Source organism: Nomascus leucogenys, chromosome 16 (genome assembly GCF_006542625.1).
Source record: "Nomascus leucogenys isolate Asia chromosome 16, Asia_NLE_v1, whole genome shotgun sequence".
Classification (NCBI taxonomy): Eukaryota; Metazoa; Chordata; class Mammalia; order Primates; family Hylobatidae; genus Nomascus; species Nomascus leucogenys.
The window spans coordinates 68,802,424-68,816,587 of record NC_044396.1 but is presented as its reverse complement, the minus strand read 5'-3'; the positions used below and the strand labels follow the sequence as shown (position 1 = coordinate 68,816,587).

Here is a 14,164-nt window from a genome sequence, read left to right as displayed (position 1 = left end):
GTGCCAGGTTCCAGGCACAGAGGGATTCTGGCAGTGATTACAGCAGTAAATAGAGCTGATGGTTGTGCCGGGGCCCTGGGCCCTGCCAGGAAGAGAGCAGGGGTGATGAGATTCTTATAATTACACTGGTTTAGACTCAGCCATCATGGGTTTACCCACAGAGGACTCTGATCTATCCCCAGGCTGGGAGTTGCAGAAGCACCTGTTACAGCAGAAGTCATTTGGCAAGCCAAACAAAATGCGGATTCATCCAGGCCACCTGTAAAGGAATTTAATGCCTAACAACCTATGCAAAGCTTCTAATTGTCATAATTAATTTGGCATCTATTCAGTGGTAGGTGCTAAACAAGTACCATATGGCGAAAGCCCATTTCCTGCTAACGTGGTTTAATCCCCCATATAATTAAAGCTGCGAGAAATTGTGTCATTTGAAAAACCCAAGCACAATATTTTCCTCACAAAACTGTTTTTAGTGTCTCTTCTTTTGGCCCTCTCTCTCCCACTATTGTTATGAACATCTTACTTTCTTCAGTTTATCCAGCTACTGCTTCCCCGATGCATAATTTAGGTTACAATTATTTTCTCATTTTCCCCTCCAGCTGGCACTAGTTTGATCGCTCCCATTTCATAGATCTTTAAAATGTCACACTGTTGCTCCAGCTTATTTAGAAAACCTGGAAAGAGGGGAAATGTAGATTGCAGGGCAGCCTCAGCCCTCAGAAAAGTTTCTCTGCTTTCTCATGTGTCCCAGCTGACAGGATGCCAGGCCAGCAAGCTAACAACCAACAGCTGAGCGCCATGGCAAAGAACTATATAAAGACAATCATCTGGCTTCTGCTACTTTACAAACAAAAGGTAAGAGATAGCATACTGGAGAGGAAACAAAATAAAAACTTTTAATAATGATAGTGTCCCATGTATCAAGCTCCCATTGTATTTCCACATTGCACAGTTAATATCAGAGGCTACCTCCACTGACTCAGACTTCCATAAACAAGACACTTTGGACACAAAGGAGTTTCTCATTCTGTTTCTGTATCTGTCGCCTCTAGAAAATACAGTGATCCAAAGTTCATCACTAAAAGATGTGGGGAAAAAGTGGTGACCAAAACTTTGCAATACAATAATGGACCTTTTTTAACCTAAAAGTGTGAAAAACAATGCATCAATTTTCATACTTTCTCTTTTAAATTTTCTTTCTTTTGATCCTCAATATATTATCAGTATAATCAAATGACATTAGTATCAACCAACACCAGCAGTCTATATTCTGTAAGGAATTGAGCTCATACAATGAATCACCTCGAGTATTTTTTAAACACAAAATCACAACAATTTATAAATGTTAATCTTTAAAACGCACTGGAGAATGATTGTCCCAAAGGTTAAGTAGAAACTTTTTCAAAAAACAGATCACAAGGAACTATGCCAACCCTTTCCTAAAAATTTCTATAAAATTCAAAGGAAGAAATAAACAGGAAATCTAGTTTACAAATGAAATTTAATATAGTAGTCATATATTTATAGGCCAAGAGCTCATATGCGAAATGTGTGAAGGAACGCAATGGTCAGATATCGAGATGCTGGCGAATGCTCATCTGCCAATGCTGAACTTGGTAATTCCTCATTTATACAGAGGGAAATTAAGTACCAAAGTGCTAGAATAATTTACTTATCGTGGGAAAAAAAGTTAAGGACAAACTAAACTTAGTCCAGATAATTCTCAGATCCTCACACACATAAAACAACTTGCATTTATTTTATTTTTATTATTTATTTATTTTTTCGAGGCCAAGTGCCCCTCTGTCACCCAGGCTGGAGTGCAGGGGCATGATCTCGGCTCACTGCAACCTCCACCTCCCAGGTTCAAGTGATTCTTATGCCTCAGCCTCCTGAGTAGCTGGTACTATAGGCGAGCACCACCACACCCTGCTAATTTTTGTATTTTTAGTAGAGATGGGGTTTTGCCATGTTGGCCAGGCTGGTCTCAAACTCCTGAGCTCAAGCAATCTGCCCACCTCGGCCTCCCAAAGTGCTGGAATTACAAGCATGATCCACCATGCTGGCCCTTGTATTTATTTTAAAAAGAGAAAGACTGTGTCTCTTCTGTTCTCGTTTGTCTTCAAGAACTGATTTTTATAGTTTATTAAATATTAAAATTACATAGCTTGTTATAAATTAATTTGTAGTTTGCAGACAATAACCATTATAAATATCACTTAGATCTGCAACTATTTTTTATTAACTTTACTGTTTGCATTAAAAAGATAGCACTTTTCGGGTACAGTTAGATAGTGCAATTAAACAGTAAGAACCATTTTAACTCCTAAAACTGAACAACTGTATTAGTTATGAACACTAAATACAAGTCATGAAACTCCAGCTTGAATTTGCCTAGGCAAAAAGAGATTTTATGAGAAGGATATCAGAATATTTCATGTACATAAACAAGAGCAAGGCCTGGAGTCTTACAGCTTGACCCCCAGGAACAAGGAAGCGAAGCACTCTCCCTCCCTCCCTCCCCTTTTGTGCTTTTAGTGGTTCCGTTTCAATCACCTCCATTAGGGTGTGGGTTTTCTCACATGGTGACAACCAGCAGCTTCCAAGCCCCTGATCCACAGCTTCTACTGGCAGAAATATTCATCTACTCTTTTAGTGCCCATTCAAAAAATCCTAAGGACAAACCCATCTGCCTGCCTTGAGCTGCATGACTATATCCAGGAAGGTGGAGTACCCTTAGTCACAGACCACCTGAAGGGCATGGTTAGAATCCAGGTAGAAATAATTCTCCACAAAAAGCAGGGCAGGCTGCTGGACAGACAAACCGAGAATAATCAAGTAAAACAAAACAAGCATGAACTCTGAAAGCTCAGGCAATGCCAGAAAGGTCAGGTGACATAAGTTGGAATACCGAAAGTTGGCATTAAAGCATTCTTTGAGAGAGAGAGATATTTACCTATAGTTATATTTTACTTCTGTGTCCCAGTCGAAATAACAAATAAATAACTTTAAAATTTGGTAATACATCATTTTTCTCTCCCCTCTCTTAGATGTTTTTCTGTCACCTTCCCCTGTCATCTAAGTTTTGGGTCCATAAATTGCCCCTCAAAACTTATGCAAAGCATAATGTGTGCATCAGAATTGTTTCAGGGTTGTATGCGTTAGTTTTAGGATCCAGAGCTTCGCGTGTGCATTTTTTTTTTTTTTTTTTTTGAGATAGAGTCTCGCTCTGTTGCCCAGGTTGGAGTGCAGCAGCATGATCTCGGCTCACTCCAAGTTCTGTCTCCTGGGTTCATGCCATTCTCCTGCCTCAGCCTCCCGAGTAGCTGGGACTACAGGCGCCTGCCATCACGCCCGGCTGATTTTTTTGTATTTTTAGTAGAGGCGGGGTTTCACAGTGTTAGCCAGGATGGTCTCGATCTCCTGACCTCTTGATCCGTCCACCTCGGCCACCCAAAGTGCTGGGATTACAGGCGTGAGCCACTGCGCCCGGCCCTTGCATGTGCATTTCTTTATTCTGGATTCGCAGCATCATCTTTTGGGCTTTGGGAGTGTGATGTAATTTCCAGTTCATACTCCTTTTTCAATTGCTGCACTTTCATGTTTAGGTCCAGTAAAGTTCTAGCCAGCTGGTGGTTTTGGAATTGCATTTCCACCTAAAAGTTAGAAAAAAAATAAAAATTTTTATTAGCCTGAGATGCAGATCAAATGAAACCACTCTCTGACTACACAGAAGAAATAAGAAGTTTGTAGGAAAAGAAAATAAGATATCAAGAAAGATGTATTTCTCATCTTATTCTCCAGTTCTAACTGTTTGGTCTGGGTACAAAACTGACTTCCTATATGACAAGGTAAAATCCAGATATATAAATAGCTTTTGAAATGGCCTTGAAATGAAAACAAAAATAGCTGATGCACAAAGCTGTCCATATGAAAAATACCTATGCACCGAAGGCTGTTTTCAAGGAATAGCATGTGATCCATAATGAAATCATTTATCTTTATGCACCTTCTGAGCCACAGGATAACTGCCTACAGCCACCTGAGTATTCAGAATCTGTGCCTATTTACTTGATTACTTATCATTTCAAGTTTTCAGGATTTTAAATGGTCTACCTGCTGAGCAAAAACATTTAACAACACCTTAGAGACACATGTATAGTTATGTGTACTTATATAATCTAACATTTTTCACTCTGGAGTGAAATCTGTTGGGTATCAAGGCTGATTTATACCATCCTCCAATGGGAGTTTATGAAGGTCCTCATGTGTTTAAAAAAAAAGATCTCTACGGCATGTTACCCGGGGGCAGGCCAACAAAGCTTAGTCCAACATAATCTTTGTATTATAACTGAAAACTAATGATCAACTACTTGCAAATTTCTTCAGCTAGGGCTTGTTTAATGCAGTTCATGAGGAATTTGTTCTCCCTGCTAAAAAAGCTTCATCAGCTTGTCAATAGAAACCACCCCAGGAGGAACCAGGACAGTGTGTTGGTAAAAAGCAAATATTCGTGGTCATCTAATTTGCAAAATAAAGCTATTGGATAAAATTATCTTTCAGTTTTTCTCTGAGACATTATTCTCCATTCTGCAGCACCTAGAATCATTTTTCTGACAGCAAGAATTAGCAAAGAATAAAGTAAATGAATATCCAGCAAACAAGCAGTAACAGTAACCACACAACCACCACAACAAAAAACCCTTGCAGGAAGCTTCAGCTCTCTAGGGTGGCCCAGATGCTCTATAATCCTGCCCTACCTTGAGCTTCCTTTCCCGGCCCTCTTTCCCATGCCAGCTCCCATTGCAGCTGGTGAGAAACCTTGCCAGTCCCTAAATAAATGCTGAGCTGAAGCACACCTCTTTCTGTCCCCATTTCTGTTTAAGATGCCCTTTGCCACCTCTCTCTGCTGAACCCAGTCAAATGCCAGCTCTTCTGAGAAGCCCTCCCTGATCGCATGGGCAGACATAATTGCCTCTCATCTGTGCATCCACAGCACTCTGTACAAGTGCCTCATAACACGCTGACCAGACGAGACTGATGATTTTGAGGGTATAGGCTGTATCTTATTCATAATTGTATCCCCAACTAAGAGTGCACTGCCTGGGCACACAACCTAGCAGGTTCTCTGTGTGTTTGTTATAAGAGTGAGTGAATTAATTAATTAATTAACTGATGAATATCCATCCTATACTTTCATGCAAGAATCAAGGAGAAAAATTATTGGTAATGATTTACCATCTAAGTAAAATAAGTATGTATAATTCACACTTATTTAGGAAATTCAAACATCAATGGTTCTTTAACTTTTCTTTCATCAAGGATCCCTTTGGGAATCTGATGAAAGTTATGAACCCTCTCTGAGGAAAAACTATATGCACATCAAAAATTCTGCATACAATTTTAGGTATATAGAACCCCTGAAATCCACTCACAGACCCTAGAAATGAATGATTCTTACTAAGAAACCCAGTCAAACAACAGAAAATAGAATAGCAACACAACTCTAAATTAATTAAATTTGTTCATCGTTCCTTACAAATACCATCCTAATATATGATACATGTACATTTGTATAGAAATGTATGTTAGTTCCTGTAAAAATCCAGTTAATAGCCAAAAATCAAAAACTAAGTCTTCTAGTGGTAATGATATTAAGGTACAGGATCCACACTCTTTTGCCTCTTCCTTATGACCAGGATAAAATGACTGACCAAGATGTTGACCATCGTCTGTAACCCAAGGACACATTATTTGTGTATGTGTAAACTTCTCTGGTTCCTTTCCAGAAAAACTCCTGATTTTTTGATAGGAATGTATCTGTTCTTTTTTGGTATAGTCAGAGTCCAAGGTCTATAGTAATCATTATAATAATAAGAGCCACTAAACAATACCAATGGTCTAAGCATTTCATAGAATATTATCTCACATAAGCTCTGGAATCCTATGAGATTATAAATTCCATTTTACAGATGGGTAAACAAACTCAAACTGGCTAAGTAACGATCCCAAAGTTGTAGGGCCAGCAAGTGTTAGCAGAACCTGTAAATGGTAATGTTGGTATTTGAGCCCTCATCTGTTTAGATTTTATTGCCACCAGCGGTCTACAGCCATACCACCCTGAACATGCCCGATCTCGTGAGATTTTATTGCCACCCCCAACATATTGCTTGTCTAAAGCTCCTAACAAGCAACTTATTAGACTGTTATGATTGAAAGCTGTCTCCGAGCTTATTCAGTGTAATCTCCTCATCTGATTTAAATATGAGTCCCCTGAGGCTCAGGAAGGAGTACCGGCAGATCCCAAGACTACAATGCAGATATGGCTGCGCCAGGTTTCAGCCTTCCAGCTTAGCATCCTGGCCCATAGCACAGGCCTCCAGTGGCCAAATGAGGTGGCTCCAGCTACCCTGCTGCTCAGACTCACTGCTTAGACTCAGGGTGAAAACCAGGTGTTTCTTCGACATTGTTGGATCAGATAGTAAATCTGGTAGTAAATCTAATGTAACCCATGTTAAATCTGACAAGGAATTTAGGATATTGTCTTTTTTTTTTTTTTTTTTGAGACGTTGTTTTACTCATGTCTCCCAGGCTGCAGTGTAATGGCGCAATCTTGGCCCACTGCAGCCTCTGCCTCCCAGGTTCAAGCGATTCTCCTGCATCAGCTTACTGAGTAGCTGGAATTACAGGCGCCAGCCACCATGCCCTGCTAATTTTTGTATTTTTAGCAGAGATGGGGCTTCACCATGTTGGCCAGGCTGTTCTCGAACTCCTGGCCTCAGGTGATCCACTTGCCTTGGCCTCCCAAAGAGCTAGGATTACAGGCGTGAGCCACAGCTCCGGCCTAATACTGTTCTTCTTAAACTCACAAATGCGATAACATTCTTAAATAAGACAATTTACTGATGGTTGGATCAGTTATAAAGTAGTGGTTAATTGTATTAGTAATCAGTGCAAAAGAGAAGAATTTTCCAAGTCAAGTCCCCACTGCACTTTCCTAGGCAGCACCATTTTAAAGTATGAATTGCTCCTATTCATTGTGTCCTTTTCAAGTTGTGACTAATTTCCAGTTTTTTGAATTAAAAAAGCAGTCAGCTAAAATATTTACCTATACACCCTCCTGTTTAATATTCAGATGTAACCTGTGTAATGTTCGAAACGGTGCAATTTTACAAAATACCTTATCACTTCCAGTTTTCTAAATTATTACCCATGGGAAAGATAAGAATAAAACTCGCAGGGCATAAAGAGTTACTGATGGACACACTCCATCAATCCCGAGAGAGTTTATTTCATGGAAATTTCCTCCTCCACGATACAGTCACAGTTCCCTACAGGGCAGAAAACTATAGAAACGGGTTGGGGAGGAGACATCTTGGGTATGTCACTGGTAGACCAGGCACCCCCGCCCCCACCCCCACCCCCCACCCCCCACCATGGGTCCTGCAGGGCCCTTTCCTTCCCAACAATGTGGGGAGGCGGGGGCGTCAACGCCGTGTCCAGACCTGAGCCGGCCCCTCAAGGCCTCAGGTGGGCTACGCGGCCAGCGGCTCTGGAGCCGGAGGAGAGGACCCGGGAGAGGGGCCCTGGGAGCCGTCCGCCCAGCCCGCTCTCTCACCAGCTCCGCCCGCAGCCTGGCCAGGGTGGCCTCGACGCGCGTCCAGCTCTGCTCCTCCCGCGCCGCCGCCGCCGCCGCCTCCCGCGCGCGCCTCGAGGTCGCGCGCTGCACCGCCCACTGGAAGGCGAGCGTCAGCCGTCGTCTGAGGTCCTCCAGCAGCGGGCTAGCGGCGAGGGCCTCCTCCTGGACGTCCGTGCTCCTGCCGTCCCCGGGGAAGCCGCACGCGGGACGAGGTGGGAACCAAAGCTCCGCTCTACCTGGGAGTCCTTGGAGCCCCTGGGGAATTCTCTCTCTGCAGCGGCGGAAGTTCCGGGGGCCCATCGCGGAGACGCCTGGTCACTGCTGTAGCGCTGCTGCTGAAAGATGAGTTTCCAAGTTTGATGTTTAGGGCGGGGTCAGGGCGGGGGCGGAGGTAATTCAAGGACCCTTGCCAAGTGGGACGCTGCAACTGCCCCGCCATTCAGAGACGCTCCTTTGCTCCCAGTCCCATCTTAGTCCTCCATTAGCGACAGAGGAAGGAGGCGGTTCCCATAACTCCAGGAGAAGTTTCAGCTGAGTCGCTTTTTTCTGCTGCCCGCATTGAAAGGAAGTCTTTCTAAGGAGAAGGCTTGGGAACTGAGCAGTCAGCCTACGTAAGTGGAAGTTGAGTTACGGATGGAAGGTTTGTGACCAAAGGTAGAATATTTCAACCCAAAGCCTTCCTGGTTGCCTTGATCGTCTAATACTTCATTCCTTAAAAACAATTTTTTTTCTTCCTACTCTCTGCCAGGCACTTTGCCAAGTTTGGTGGATGCAAAGGTTTAATTAGACCCCTCACCTTTCCCCAGGTATTGCCCGCAGTCAAGGGGGAGAGCCTTGGCCCTGCTTGCTAGTTAGAATGTACTTTCTACAGGTTCAGTAAGGCATACCTGGAAGTCTGAGTCTCCATGCTCCTTTCTGTGTTTGACTCCTGTCTGCCATGTCCACGTTTATGAAGGGGTTAAAATGAAAAATCAAAATTCCCCTTAGCCCAAAGTGTGTATGTTTAATTCCCAACTAATAAGGTTTGGATCTGTGTCATCACCAAATTCCAGTGGAATTGTAATCCCCAGTGTTGGAGATGAGGCCTGGTGGGAGGTGATTGGATCATGGAGGTAGAGTTCTCGTGAATGGTTTAGCCCCATTCCCGCCTGATACTTTATAGTGAATGAGTTCTTACCAAATCTGGTTGTTTAAAGTGTGTGGCACCTCCCCTCTCTCTCTCACTCCTGCTCTGCCATGTAAGACACCTGCTCTCGCTTTGCCTTCCACTATGAGTAAAAGCTCCCTGAGGCCTCCCCAGAAGCAGATGCTGCCATGCTTTCTGTATAGCATGCAGAACCATGAGCCAATTAAACCTCTTTTCTTTCCAAATTACCCAGTCTCTGGTATTTCTTTATAGCAGTGAGAGGACAGACTAATACACCAACTCCAGGTAATCATGTGCCAATATTACTCGTATGTCCTTTATCAAAGAACATATTCTGCCTCTTTTTGATCTATTAGGGAATTTCTAAAAAGGAGTGAACAATCAAAACTTTTGTATGATCAAAGAATGCAATTACAAAAAAAAACAAAACATAGTTTAAACACAACTCTCACATTATTCATCATTCATTCATTCAAAAGTTACAAGTCACTTGCAATGTTCCAGGGTCCATGGTAGGCATTGAAGGCAATAACAACTGATTTTTATTCATGCTTAGTATGTTCTAGGCAATTTTTATGTATTTAATCTTCACAGCAACCTTGTGAGGTAAGTACTATTAGTTTCTGTATTTTACAATTGAGGAAACTAAGGCAAGAGATTAAGACGTACACCAAAGATCTCAAAGCTGGTAAGGGATCCACTGGAAATTTGCACCTAGGAAGTCTGGCTTGTGCTTCAAACCGCTGGGATACACCCTGGATACGCTTTATCTCCCAAAGAGGAAGAGAATTGCTCAGTTTATATGTTGCATGAGTGAGTGAGTGAGAGTGAATAAGTGTTTAAATTCACTATGTTCATAAAATTCGGCTCTATTGAAATGGCTTGAGGCTCCACTGGATAAGGAGCAATACAGGTTACTCGGCCTGTGCAGATAATCTACTAAATTCAACAGCTTGCAGTAGTTTACAACCCAAGCACAGTAAAATTCCTACCATTGTATATTGCTTCATAAAGATTCCCTAGAAACATCTGAAGATGTGTTGTCTTGATAGAAATTATAAAAATCCATGTGGTCTGCCATGCAGCAACAGAGTGTGAATTTAGGGTTTTTTGTTTGTTGGTTGGTGATAGGTTGATGGGGCTTGAAAACCACCACTAGTCAATGTACAATATAAACGTTTAAAATGAATTTTTTGCTATGATTTTTCACTTCCATTTCCAGATCATTTACTTCAACAAGAATTTCAGTTAAGTTCAATTTGACTCAACAGTGAATGGTGCATGTTCAGCGTTAAGAATTGTGCCATATGAGGGAGATATAAAGATGAATAAGGCATAGTTTTTGTCCCCCAGAAGCTTAAAACCTGGGGAAGCAAAGTTATTGATTCATTCATTTAACAATATTTATTTAATGTCTTATTATGTACTAAGCATTACACAAGGTGCTCAAGCTACAATGGCAAACCAAAGAGACAAAATGTTTTCTTAAAATAAACTGCTTTACCACAAATTAATAAGTTTCTTCTATAGGTTGATTTTTCAGTTGTGGTACACCTTGAATTTTACAATTTTTTTTCTTTCTCTTACACAGGCAAAGCAAATTGAAGAACTGGAGCACTGAATATAACGACATTTGAATTAGAAAATGTATTAATTATTTATTGCTGCATAACAAATTACTCCAAAATTCAATGGTTTAAAAAAATAAACATTTATTATCTCTGACAGTTTCTGTGGGAAAGAATTTGGGAACAGCTTAGGTTATGGTCCCCAGCTTTTATGCTGTTGTAACCAAATGTCAGGCAAGGTCTCCATCCTCTGAAGCTGGATGTGATTGGAGCTGGAGGATCAGCTTGCAAGGTGGATCACTTAGATGAATGACTCAAATGCCTGACAATTTGAGCCCGCACTTGGTGGGAGGCCTCAGTTCCTCTCCATGTGGACTCTTCCCTACTATTGTGTAAGCGTCTTCATGATATAGTGGCTAGACCTCCCTCAAAACAAGAAGAGAGAAATACAGAGAGCCAGAGAGAAGCTCTTTACATGTGCCCTGAACCACGTTTTTATGACCTGGCTTTGGAAGTCAGTTTGCTTATCAGTATCAAGTGTCTAAGTTGGAGCCATATTCAAGGGGAGGAGCCTCAGCTCCACCTTTTGAAGTAGGGAGTATCAAAAATTTCCAAATATATTTTTAAACTACCATGGGAGAAACATGTGTACATTACATGTAAGTAAACAGTGATACAAATGACTTCTGACTTCCTGAAGAAAAAAAAGAAGTCCAGAAAATATTGAGATATTTTTAAACGCAGAGAGAACTAAATTAACACAGAATTCTACGTTCAGCAAAAATATCCTCCCAAAAACCAATCTCAAAAAGCATGTTTTTAAAAAAGGAAAATTTATCACAAGCAGGCTTACACTATAAGAAGTACTAAAGGAAATTCCTCAAGCTGAAGTAAAATAATAGTAGAGGGAAACAGATCTTCAGGAAGAAATGAGTAACATGAGAAATGGTAAGTATCTAGGTATACATAAATGACTTTGATTCCTCTTAATTAATAAACAAACAAATTGTCTTATATATATGTTTTTAAAGAACAAATATATATATTGTTATATATATTCGTTTTTTAACTTAACGGTTAGGAAATACCTATATCTTGTTCACAACAACACAAAACCCATTTAGCACATACTAGGTGATCAATTGCCTAGTTAATTAAACTGAATGAAATATTTGATTCCCTCTATTTCCCTGATCTTCATCTCTGGCATTTGTTTCACTGCAGTAATCCAGTCACATGAGCCACACCTGAAAGTATACTGTCACCCAGAATGATACCTTTAAAAGCCTGAATTCTGAAAATCTATTCTCAGTCCACATCCTTTTTTCTATCCAAAATTCACTCTGACCCCTCAATTCAAGAGAAATGGCTTTCTGAAGTACTCTTCTGTTTCTCTTTTCCCACCCAGAATCTTGTGGTAAATTATTTCAGCTAACTCATATCAGCACCTTCTAGTGCTCTGTCCACTTGGCCTTCTGCCAACCCTACCCAGTTTATTTCAATCCTATTTATTCAATGTCTTTGCTCCTATTTTTAAGCAGTCAATGTGATGCCTGACTTCAACTGTCCTCTCAACATTACACAACCATCCCTTGATTCATACCTCCCTGACCACCTCAAATCTCTCACAAAGACCGTGTGGACTCTGACTACCACCTACCCTTTCATTGTGTCTCCATTCCCATTATACTGCACAGAAACCATTTTTTACTTCACTGAGGTGAGAACTGACAACTGTTAACTCACATAGCACTTAGTATATGCCACCTACTGTTTCCAATTGCTTTACATTCCCTTCTCACACCAACCCTATGAGATAGATGCCAAAACTAACAACGTTTTACAGATGGAAAAACTAAGGCACAAAGACATGAAGTAATTCCTTGAAGGTCGCAACCCTTAGAAAGTCATGGAGTGAGAAGTTAGCCCCAGTCTGTGCTGTCTGCTCCTGGTACCTTGCCTTTTCATAAAGATGATCAGGTGGAGACACCCTCAATTTATATTTTTTACCTCCAAACATCAACATCTTAACCTATTATTCTGTTTTCACCACCAAGCTCAAAGAGGGAAAAAGAGAGAACACTTAGAAGAGAGCAGGATGCTTCCTCCTTTGAGCCAAGAACAGATGAAAAATGGATGAAGTTATAAATAATGAAAAGGCATAACATATGGAAGATAATTAATAAATCAACCAAAGTAAAAAACAGGGGTTACAGAAAAATATGAAGCGAATACAATGAAAAGAAACTCGTTCATGTATATTCATTGCAGCACTATTTGTTATAGTGAAAACTAAACAACCAAAATATGTACCAATACATGTGGTAAGATTGCCTGATACCCAGTCAATCTGCATTCTCCCCTTCCTCCTTACTAAAAGAACCTGATTGTTGGTGGTATCAATATATCTGACTAAAGTATTAAATTTCCCTTAATTCCTGATAGAAAGGGATGGCTATGTGTTAAGATATGACCAATGCGATATAAGCAGGAATTGTTAGGTAGGACTTGTACAAAAGTGTTTTAAGGGGATACTGACTTTACTGGCACACCAATTTGTTCCTTACCTTTCACTTCTTCCTGACTGGAATGAAGACTTGATTGCTGGAGCTCCAACAGTCACTTTGGGACCATAATATTACCTTGAGGATGGGAGCTACACTCAGTATTAGAACACCGAAATCAGTCTGTGCCTGAAAACACCACAGAATTACCACATATGCCCAGGACTATACAACTTTTGTTATATGAGAAAGATAAAACTTTTAATTTTTTGCCACATTTTTTAATCTCTGTTACTAGTGCCAAAACTAATTCCTAACACAATGAGAAGAAATATTTAATAAATTATGGTATACCCATAATTTAGAATTCCATAGGCTCAATCTTTAAAAAGGTGGATCCATGTACCAGCATGGGAAAATGTCCATAACATACCATCAAGAGAAAAAAGTAACCAGGCATGGTTGCACATGCCTGTAGCCCCAGCTACTAGGGAGGCTGAGGCTGGAGGATCACTTGAGCCTGGAAATTTGAGGCTGTAGTATACTAGGATCATGCTTGTGACTAGCCCACTGCACTCCAACCTGGGCAACATAGTGAGACCCCCATCTCTTTAAAAAAGTAAGAGAGAAGAGTAAGCTGTGAAATAATATGTATCATATGGTAGAATTTTTTACAAACTATAGATAGATGTGTTTGCATGTGTATTTAAAAGAGGGTTTAGAAAAATAAGTGCAAACTTGTTAGCAGTGGTTATATTTGGGAGCTGGGCAGCAATGAATGTAGGAGTCTTTTATTCTTTAATATGTGTATCTCTTTATTATTTCAACATTTAACAACAAATACATGCTGCATTACTTGCGTTATAAAAATAATGGGAGTGAAGAAAAAGAAAGAGAAGTCAATCAGAAACCATTCTACCCTAACTACTTGGGATTTCTTTGGACAGGGTTCTGCTTCATTGGCACATGGGGCAACTTGTAAAGAATGCTATGCAGTTGGGAGGCTGAGGCGGGCGGATCACAAGGTCAGGAGATTGAAACCATCCTGGCTAGCATAGTGAAACCCCATCTCTACTAAAAATACAAAAAAAATTAGCTGGGCGTGGTGGTGGGCACCTGTAGTCCCAGCTACTCAGGAGGCTGAGGCAGGAGAATGGCGTAAAGCTGGTAGGCAGAGCTTACAGTGAGCCGAGATCATGCCACTGCACTCCAGCCTGGGTGACAGAGCCAGACTCTGTCTCAAAAAAAAAAGAATGCTATGCAGGCTGGGCGTGGTGGCTCATGCCTGTAATCCCAGCACTTTGGG

General features: G+C 41.0%; 1 protein-coding gene across 1 annotated transcript; it reads right to left on the bottom strand.

Moving 5' to 3' along the window:
- Positions 1-2,219: 2,219 nt before the first annotated feature.
- On the bottom strand, positions 2,220-7,984 carry AARD (alanine and arginine rich domain containing protein). The gene is made up of 2 exons (XM_003256143.4): positions 7,619-7,984; positions 2,220-3,656 (listed from the first exon to the last, which is right to left on the bottom strand). The coding sequence occupies exons 1-2, from the start codon at positions 7,937-7,939 to the stop codon at positions 3,513-3,515; spliced, it is 465 nt and encodes a 154-aa protein (XP_003256191.1). The 5' UTR covers positions 7,940-7,984; the 3' UTR covers positions 2,220-3,512.
- Between the last annotated feature and the right edge of the window lie 6,180 nt (positions 7,985-14,164).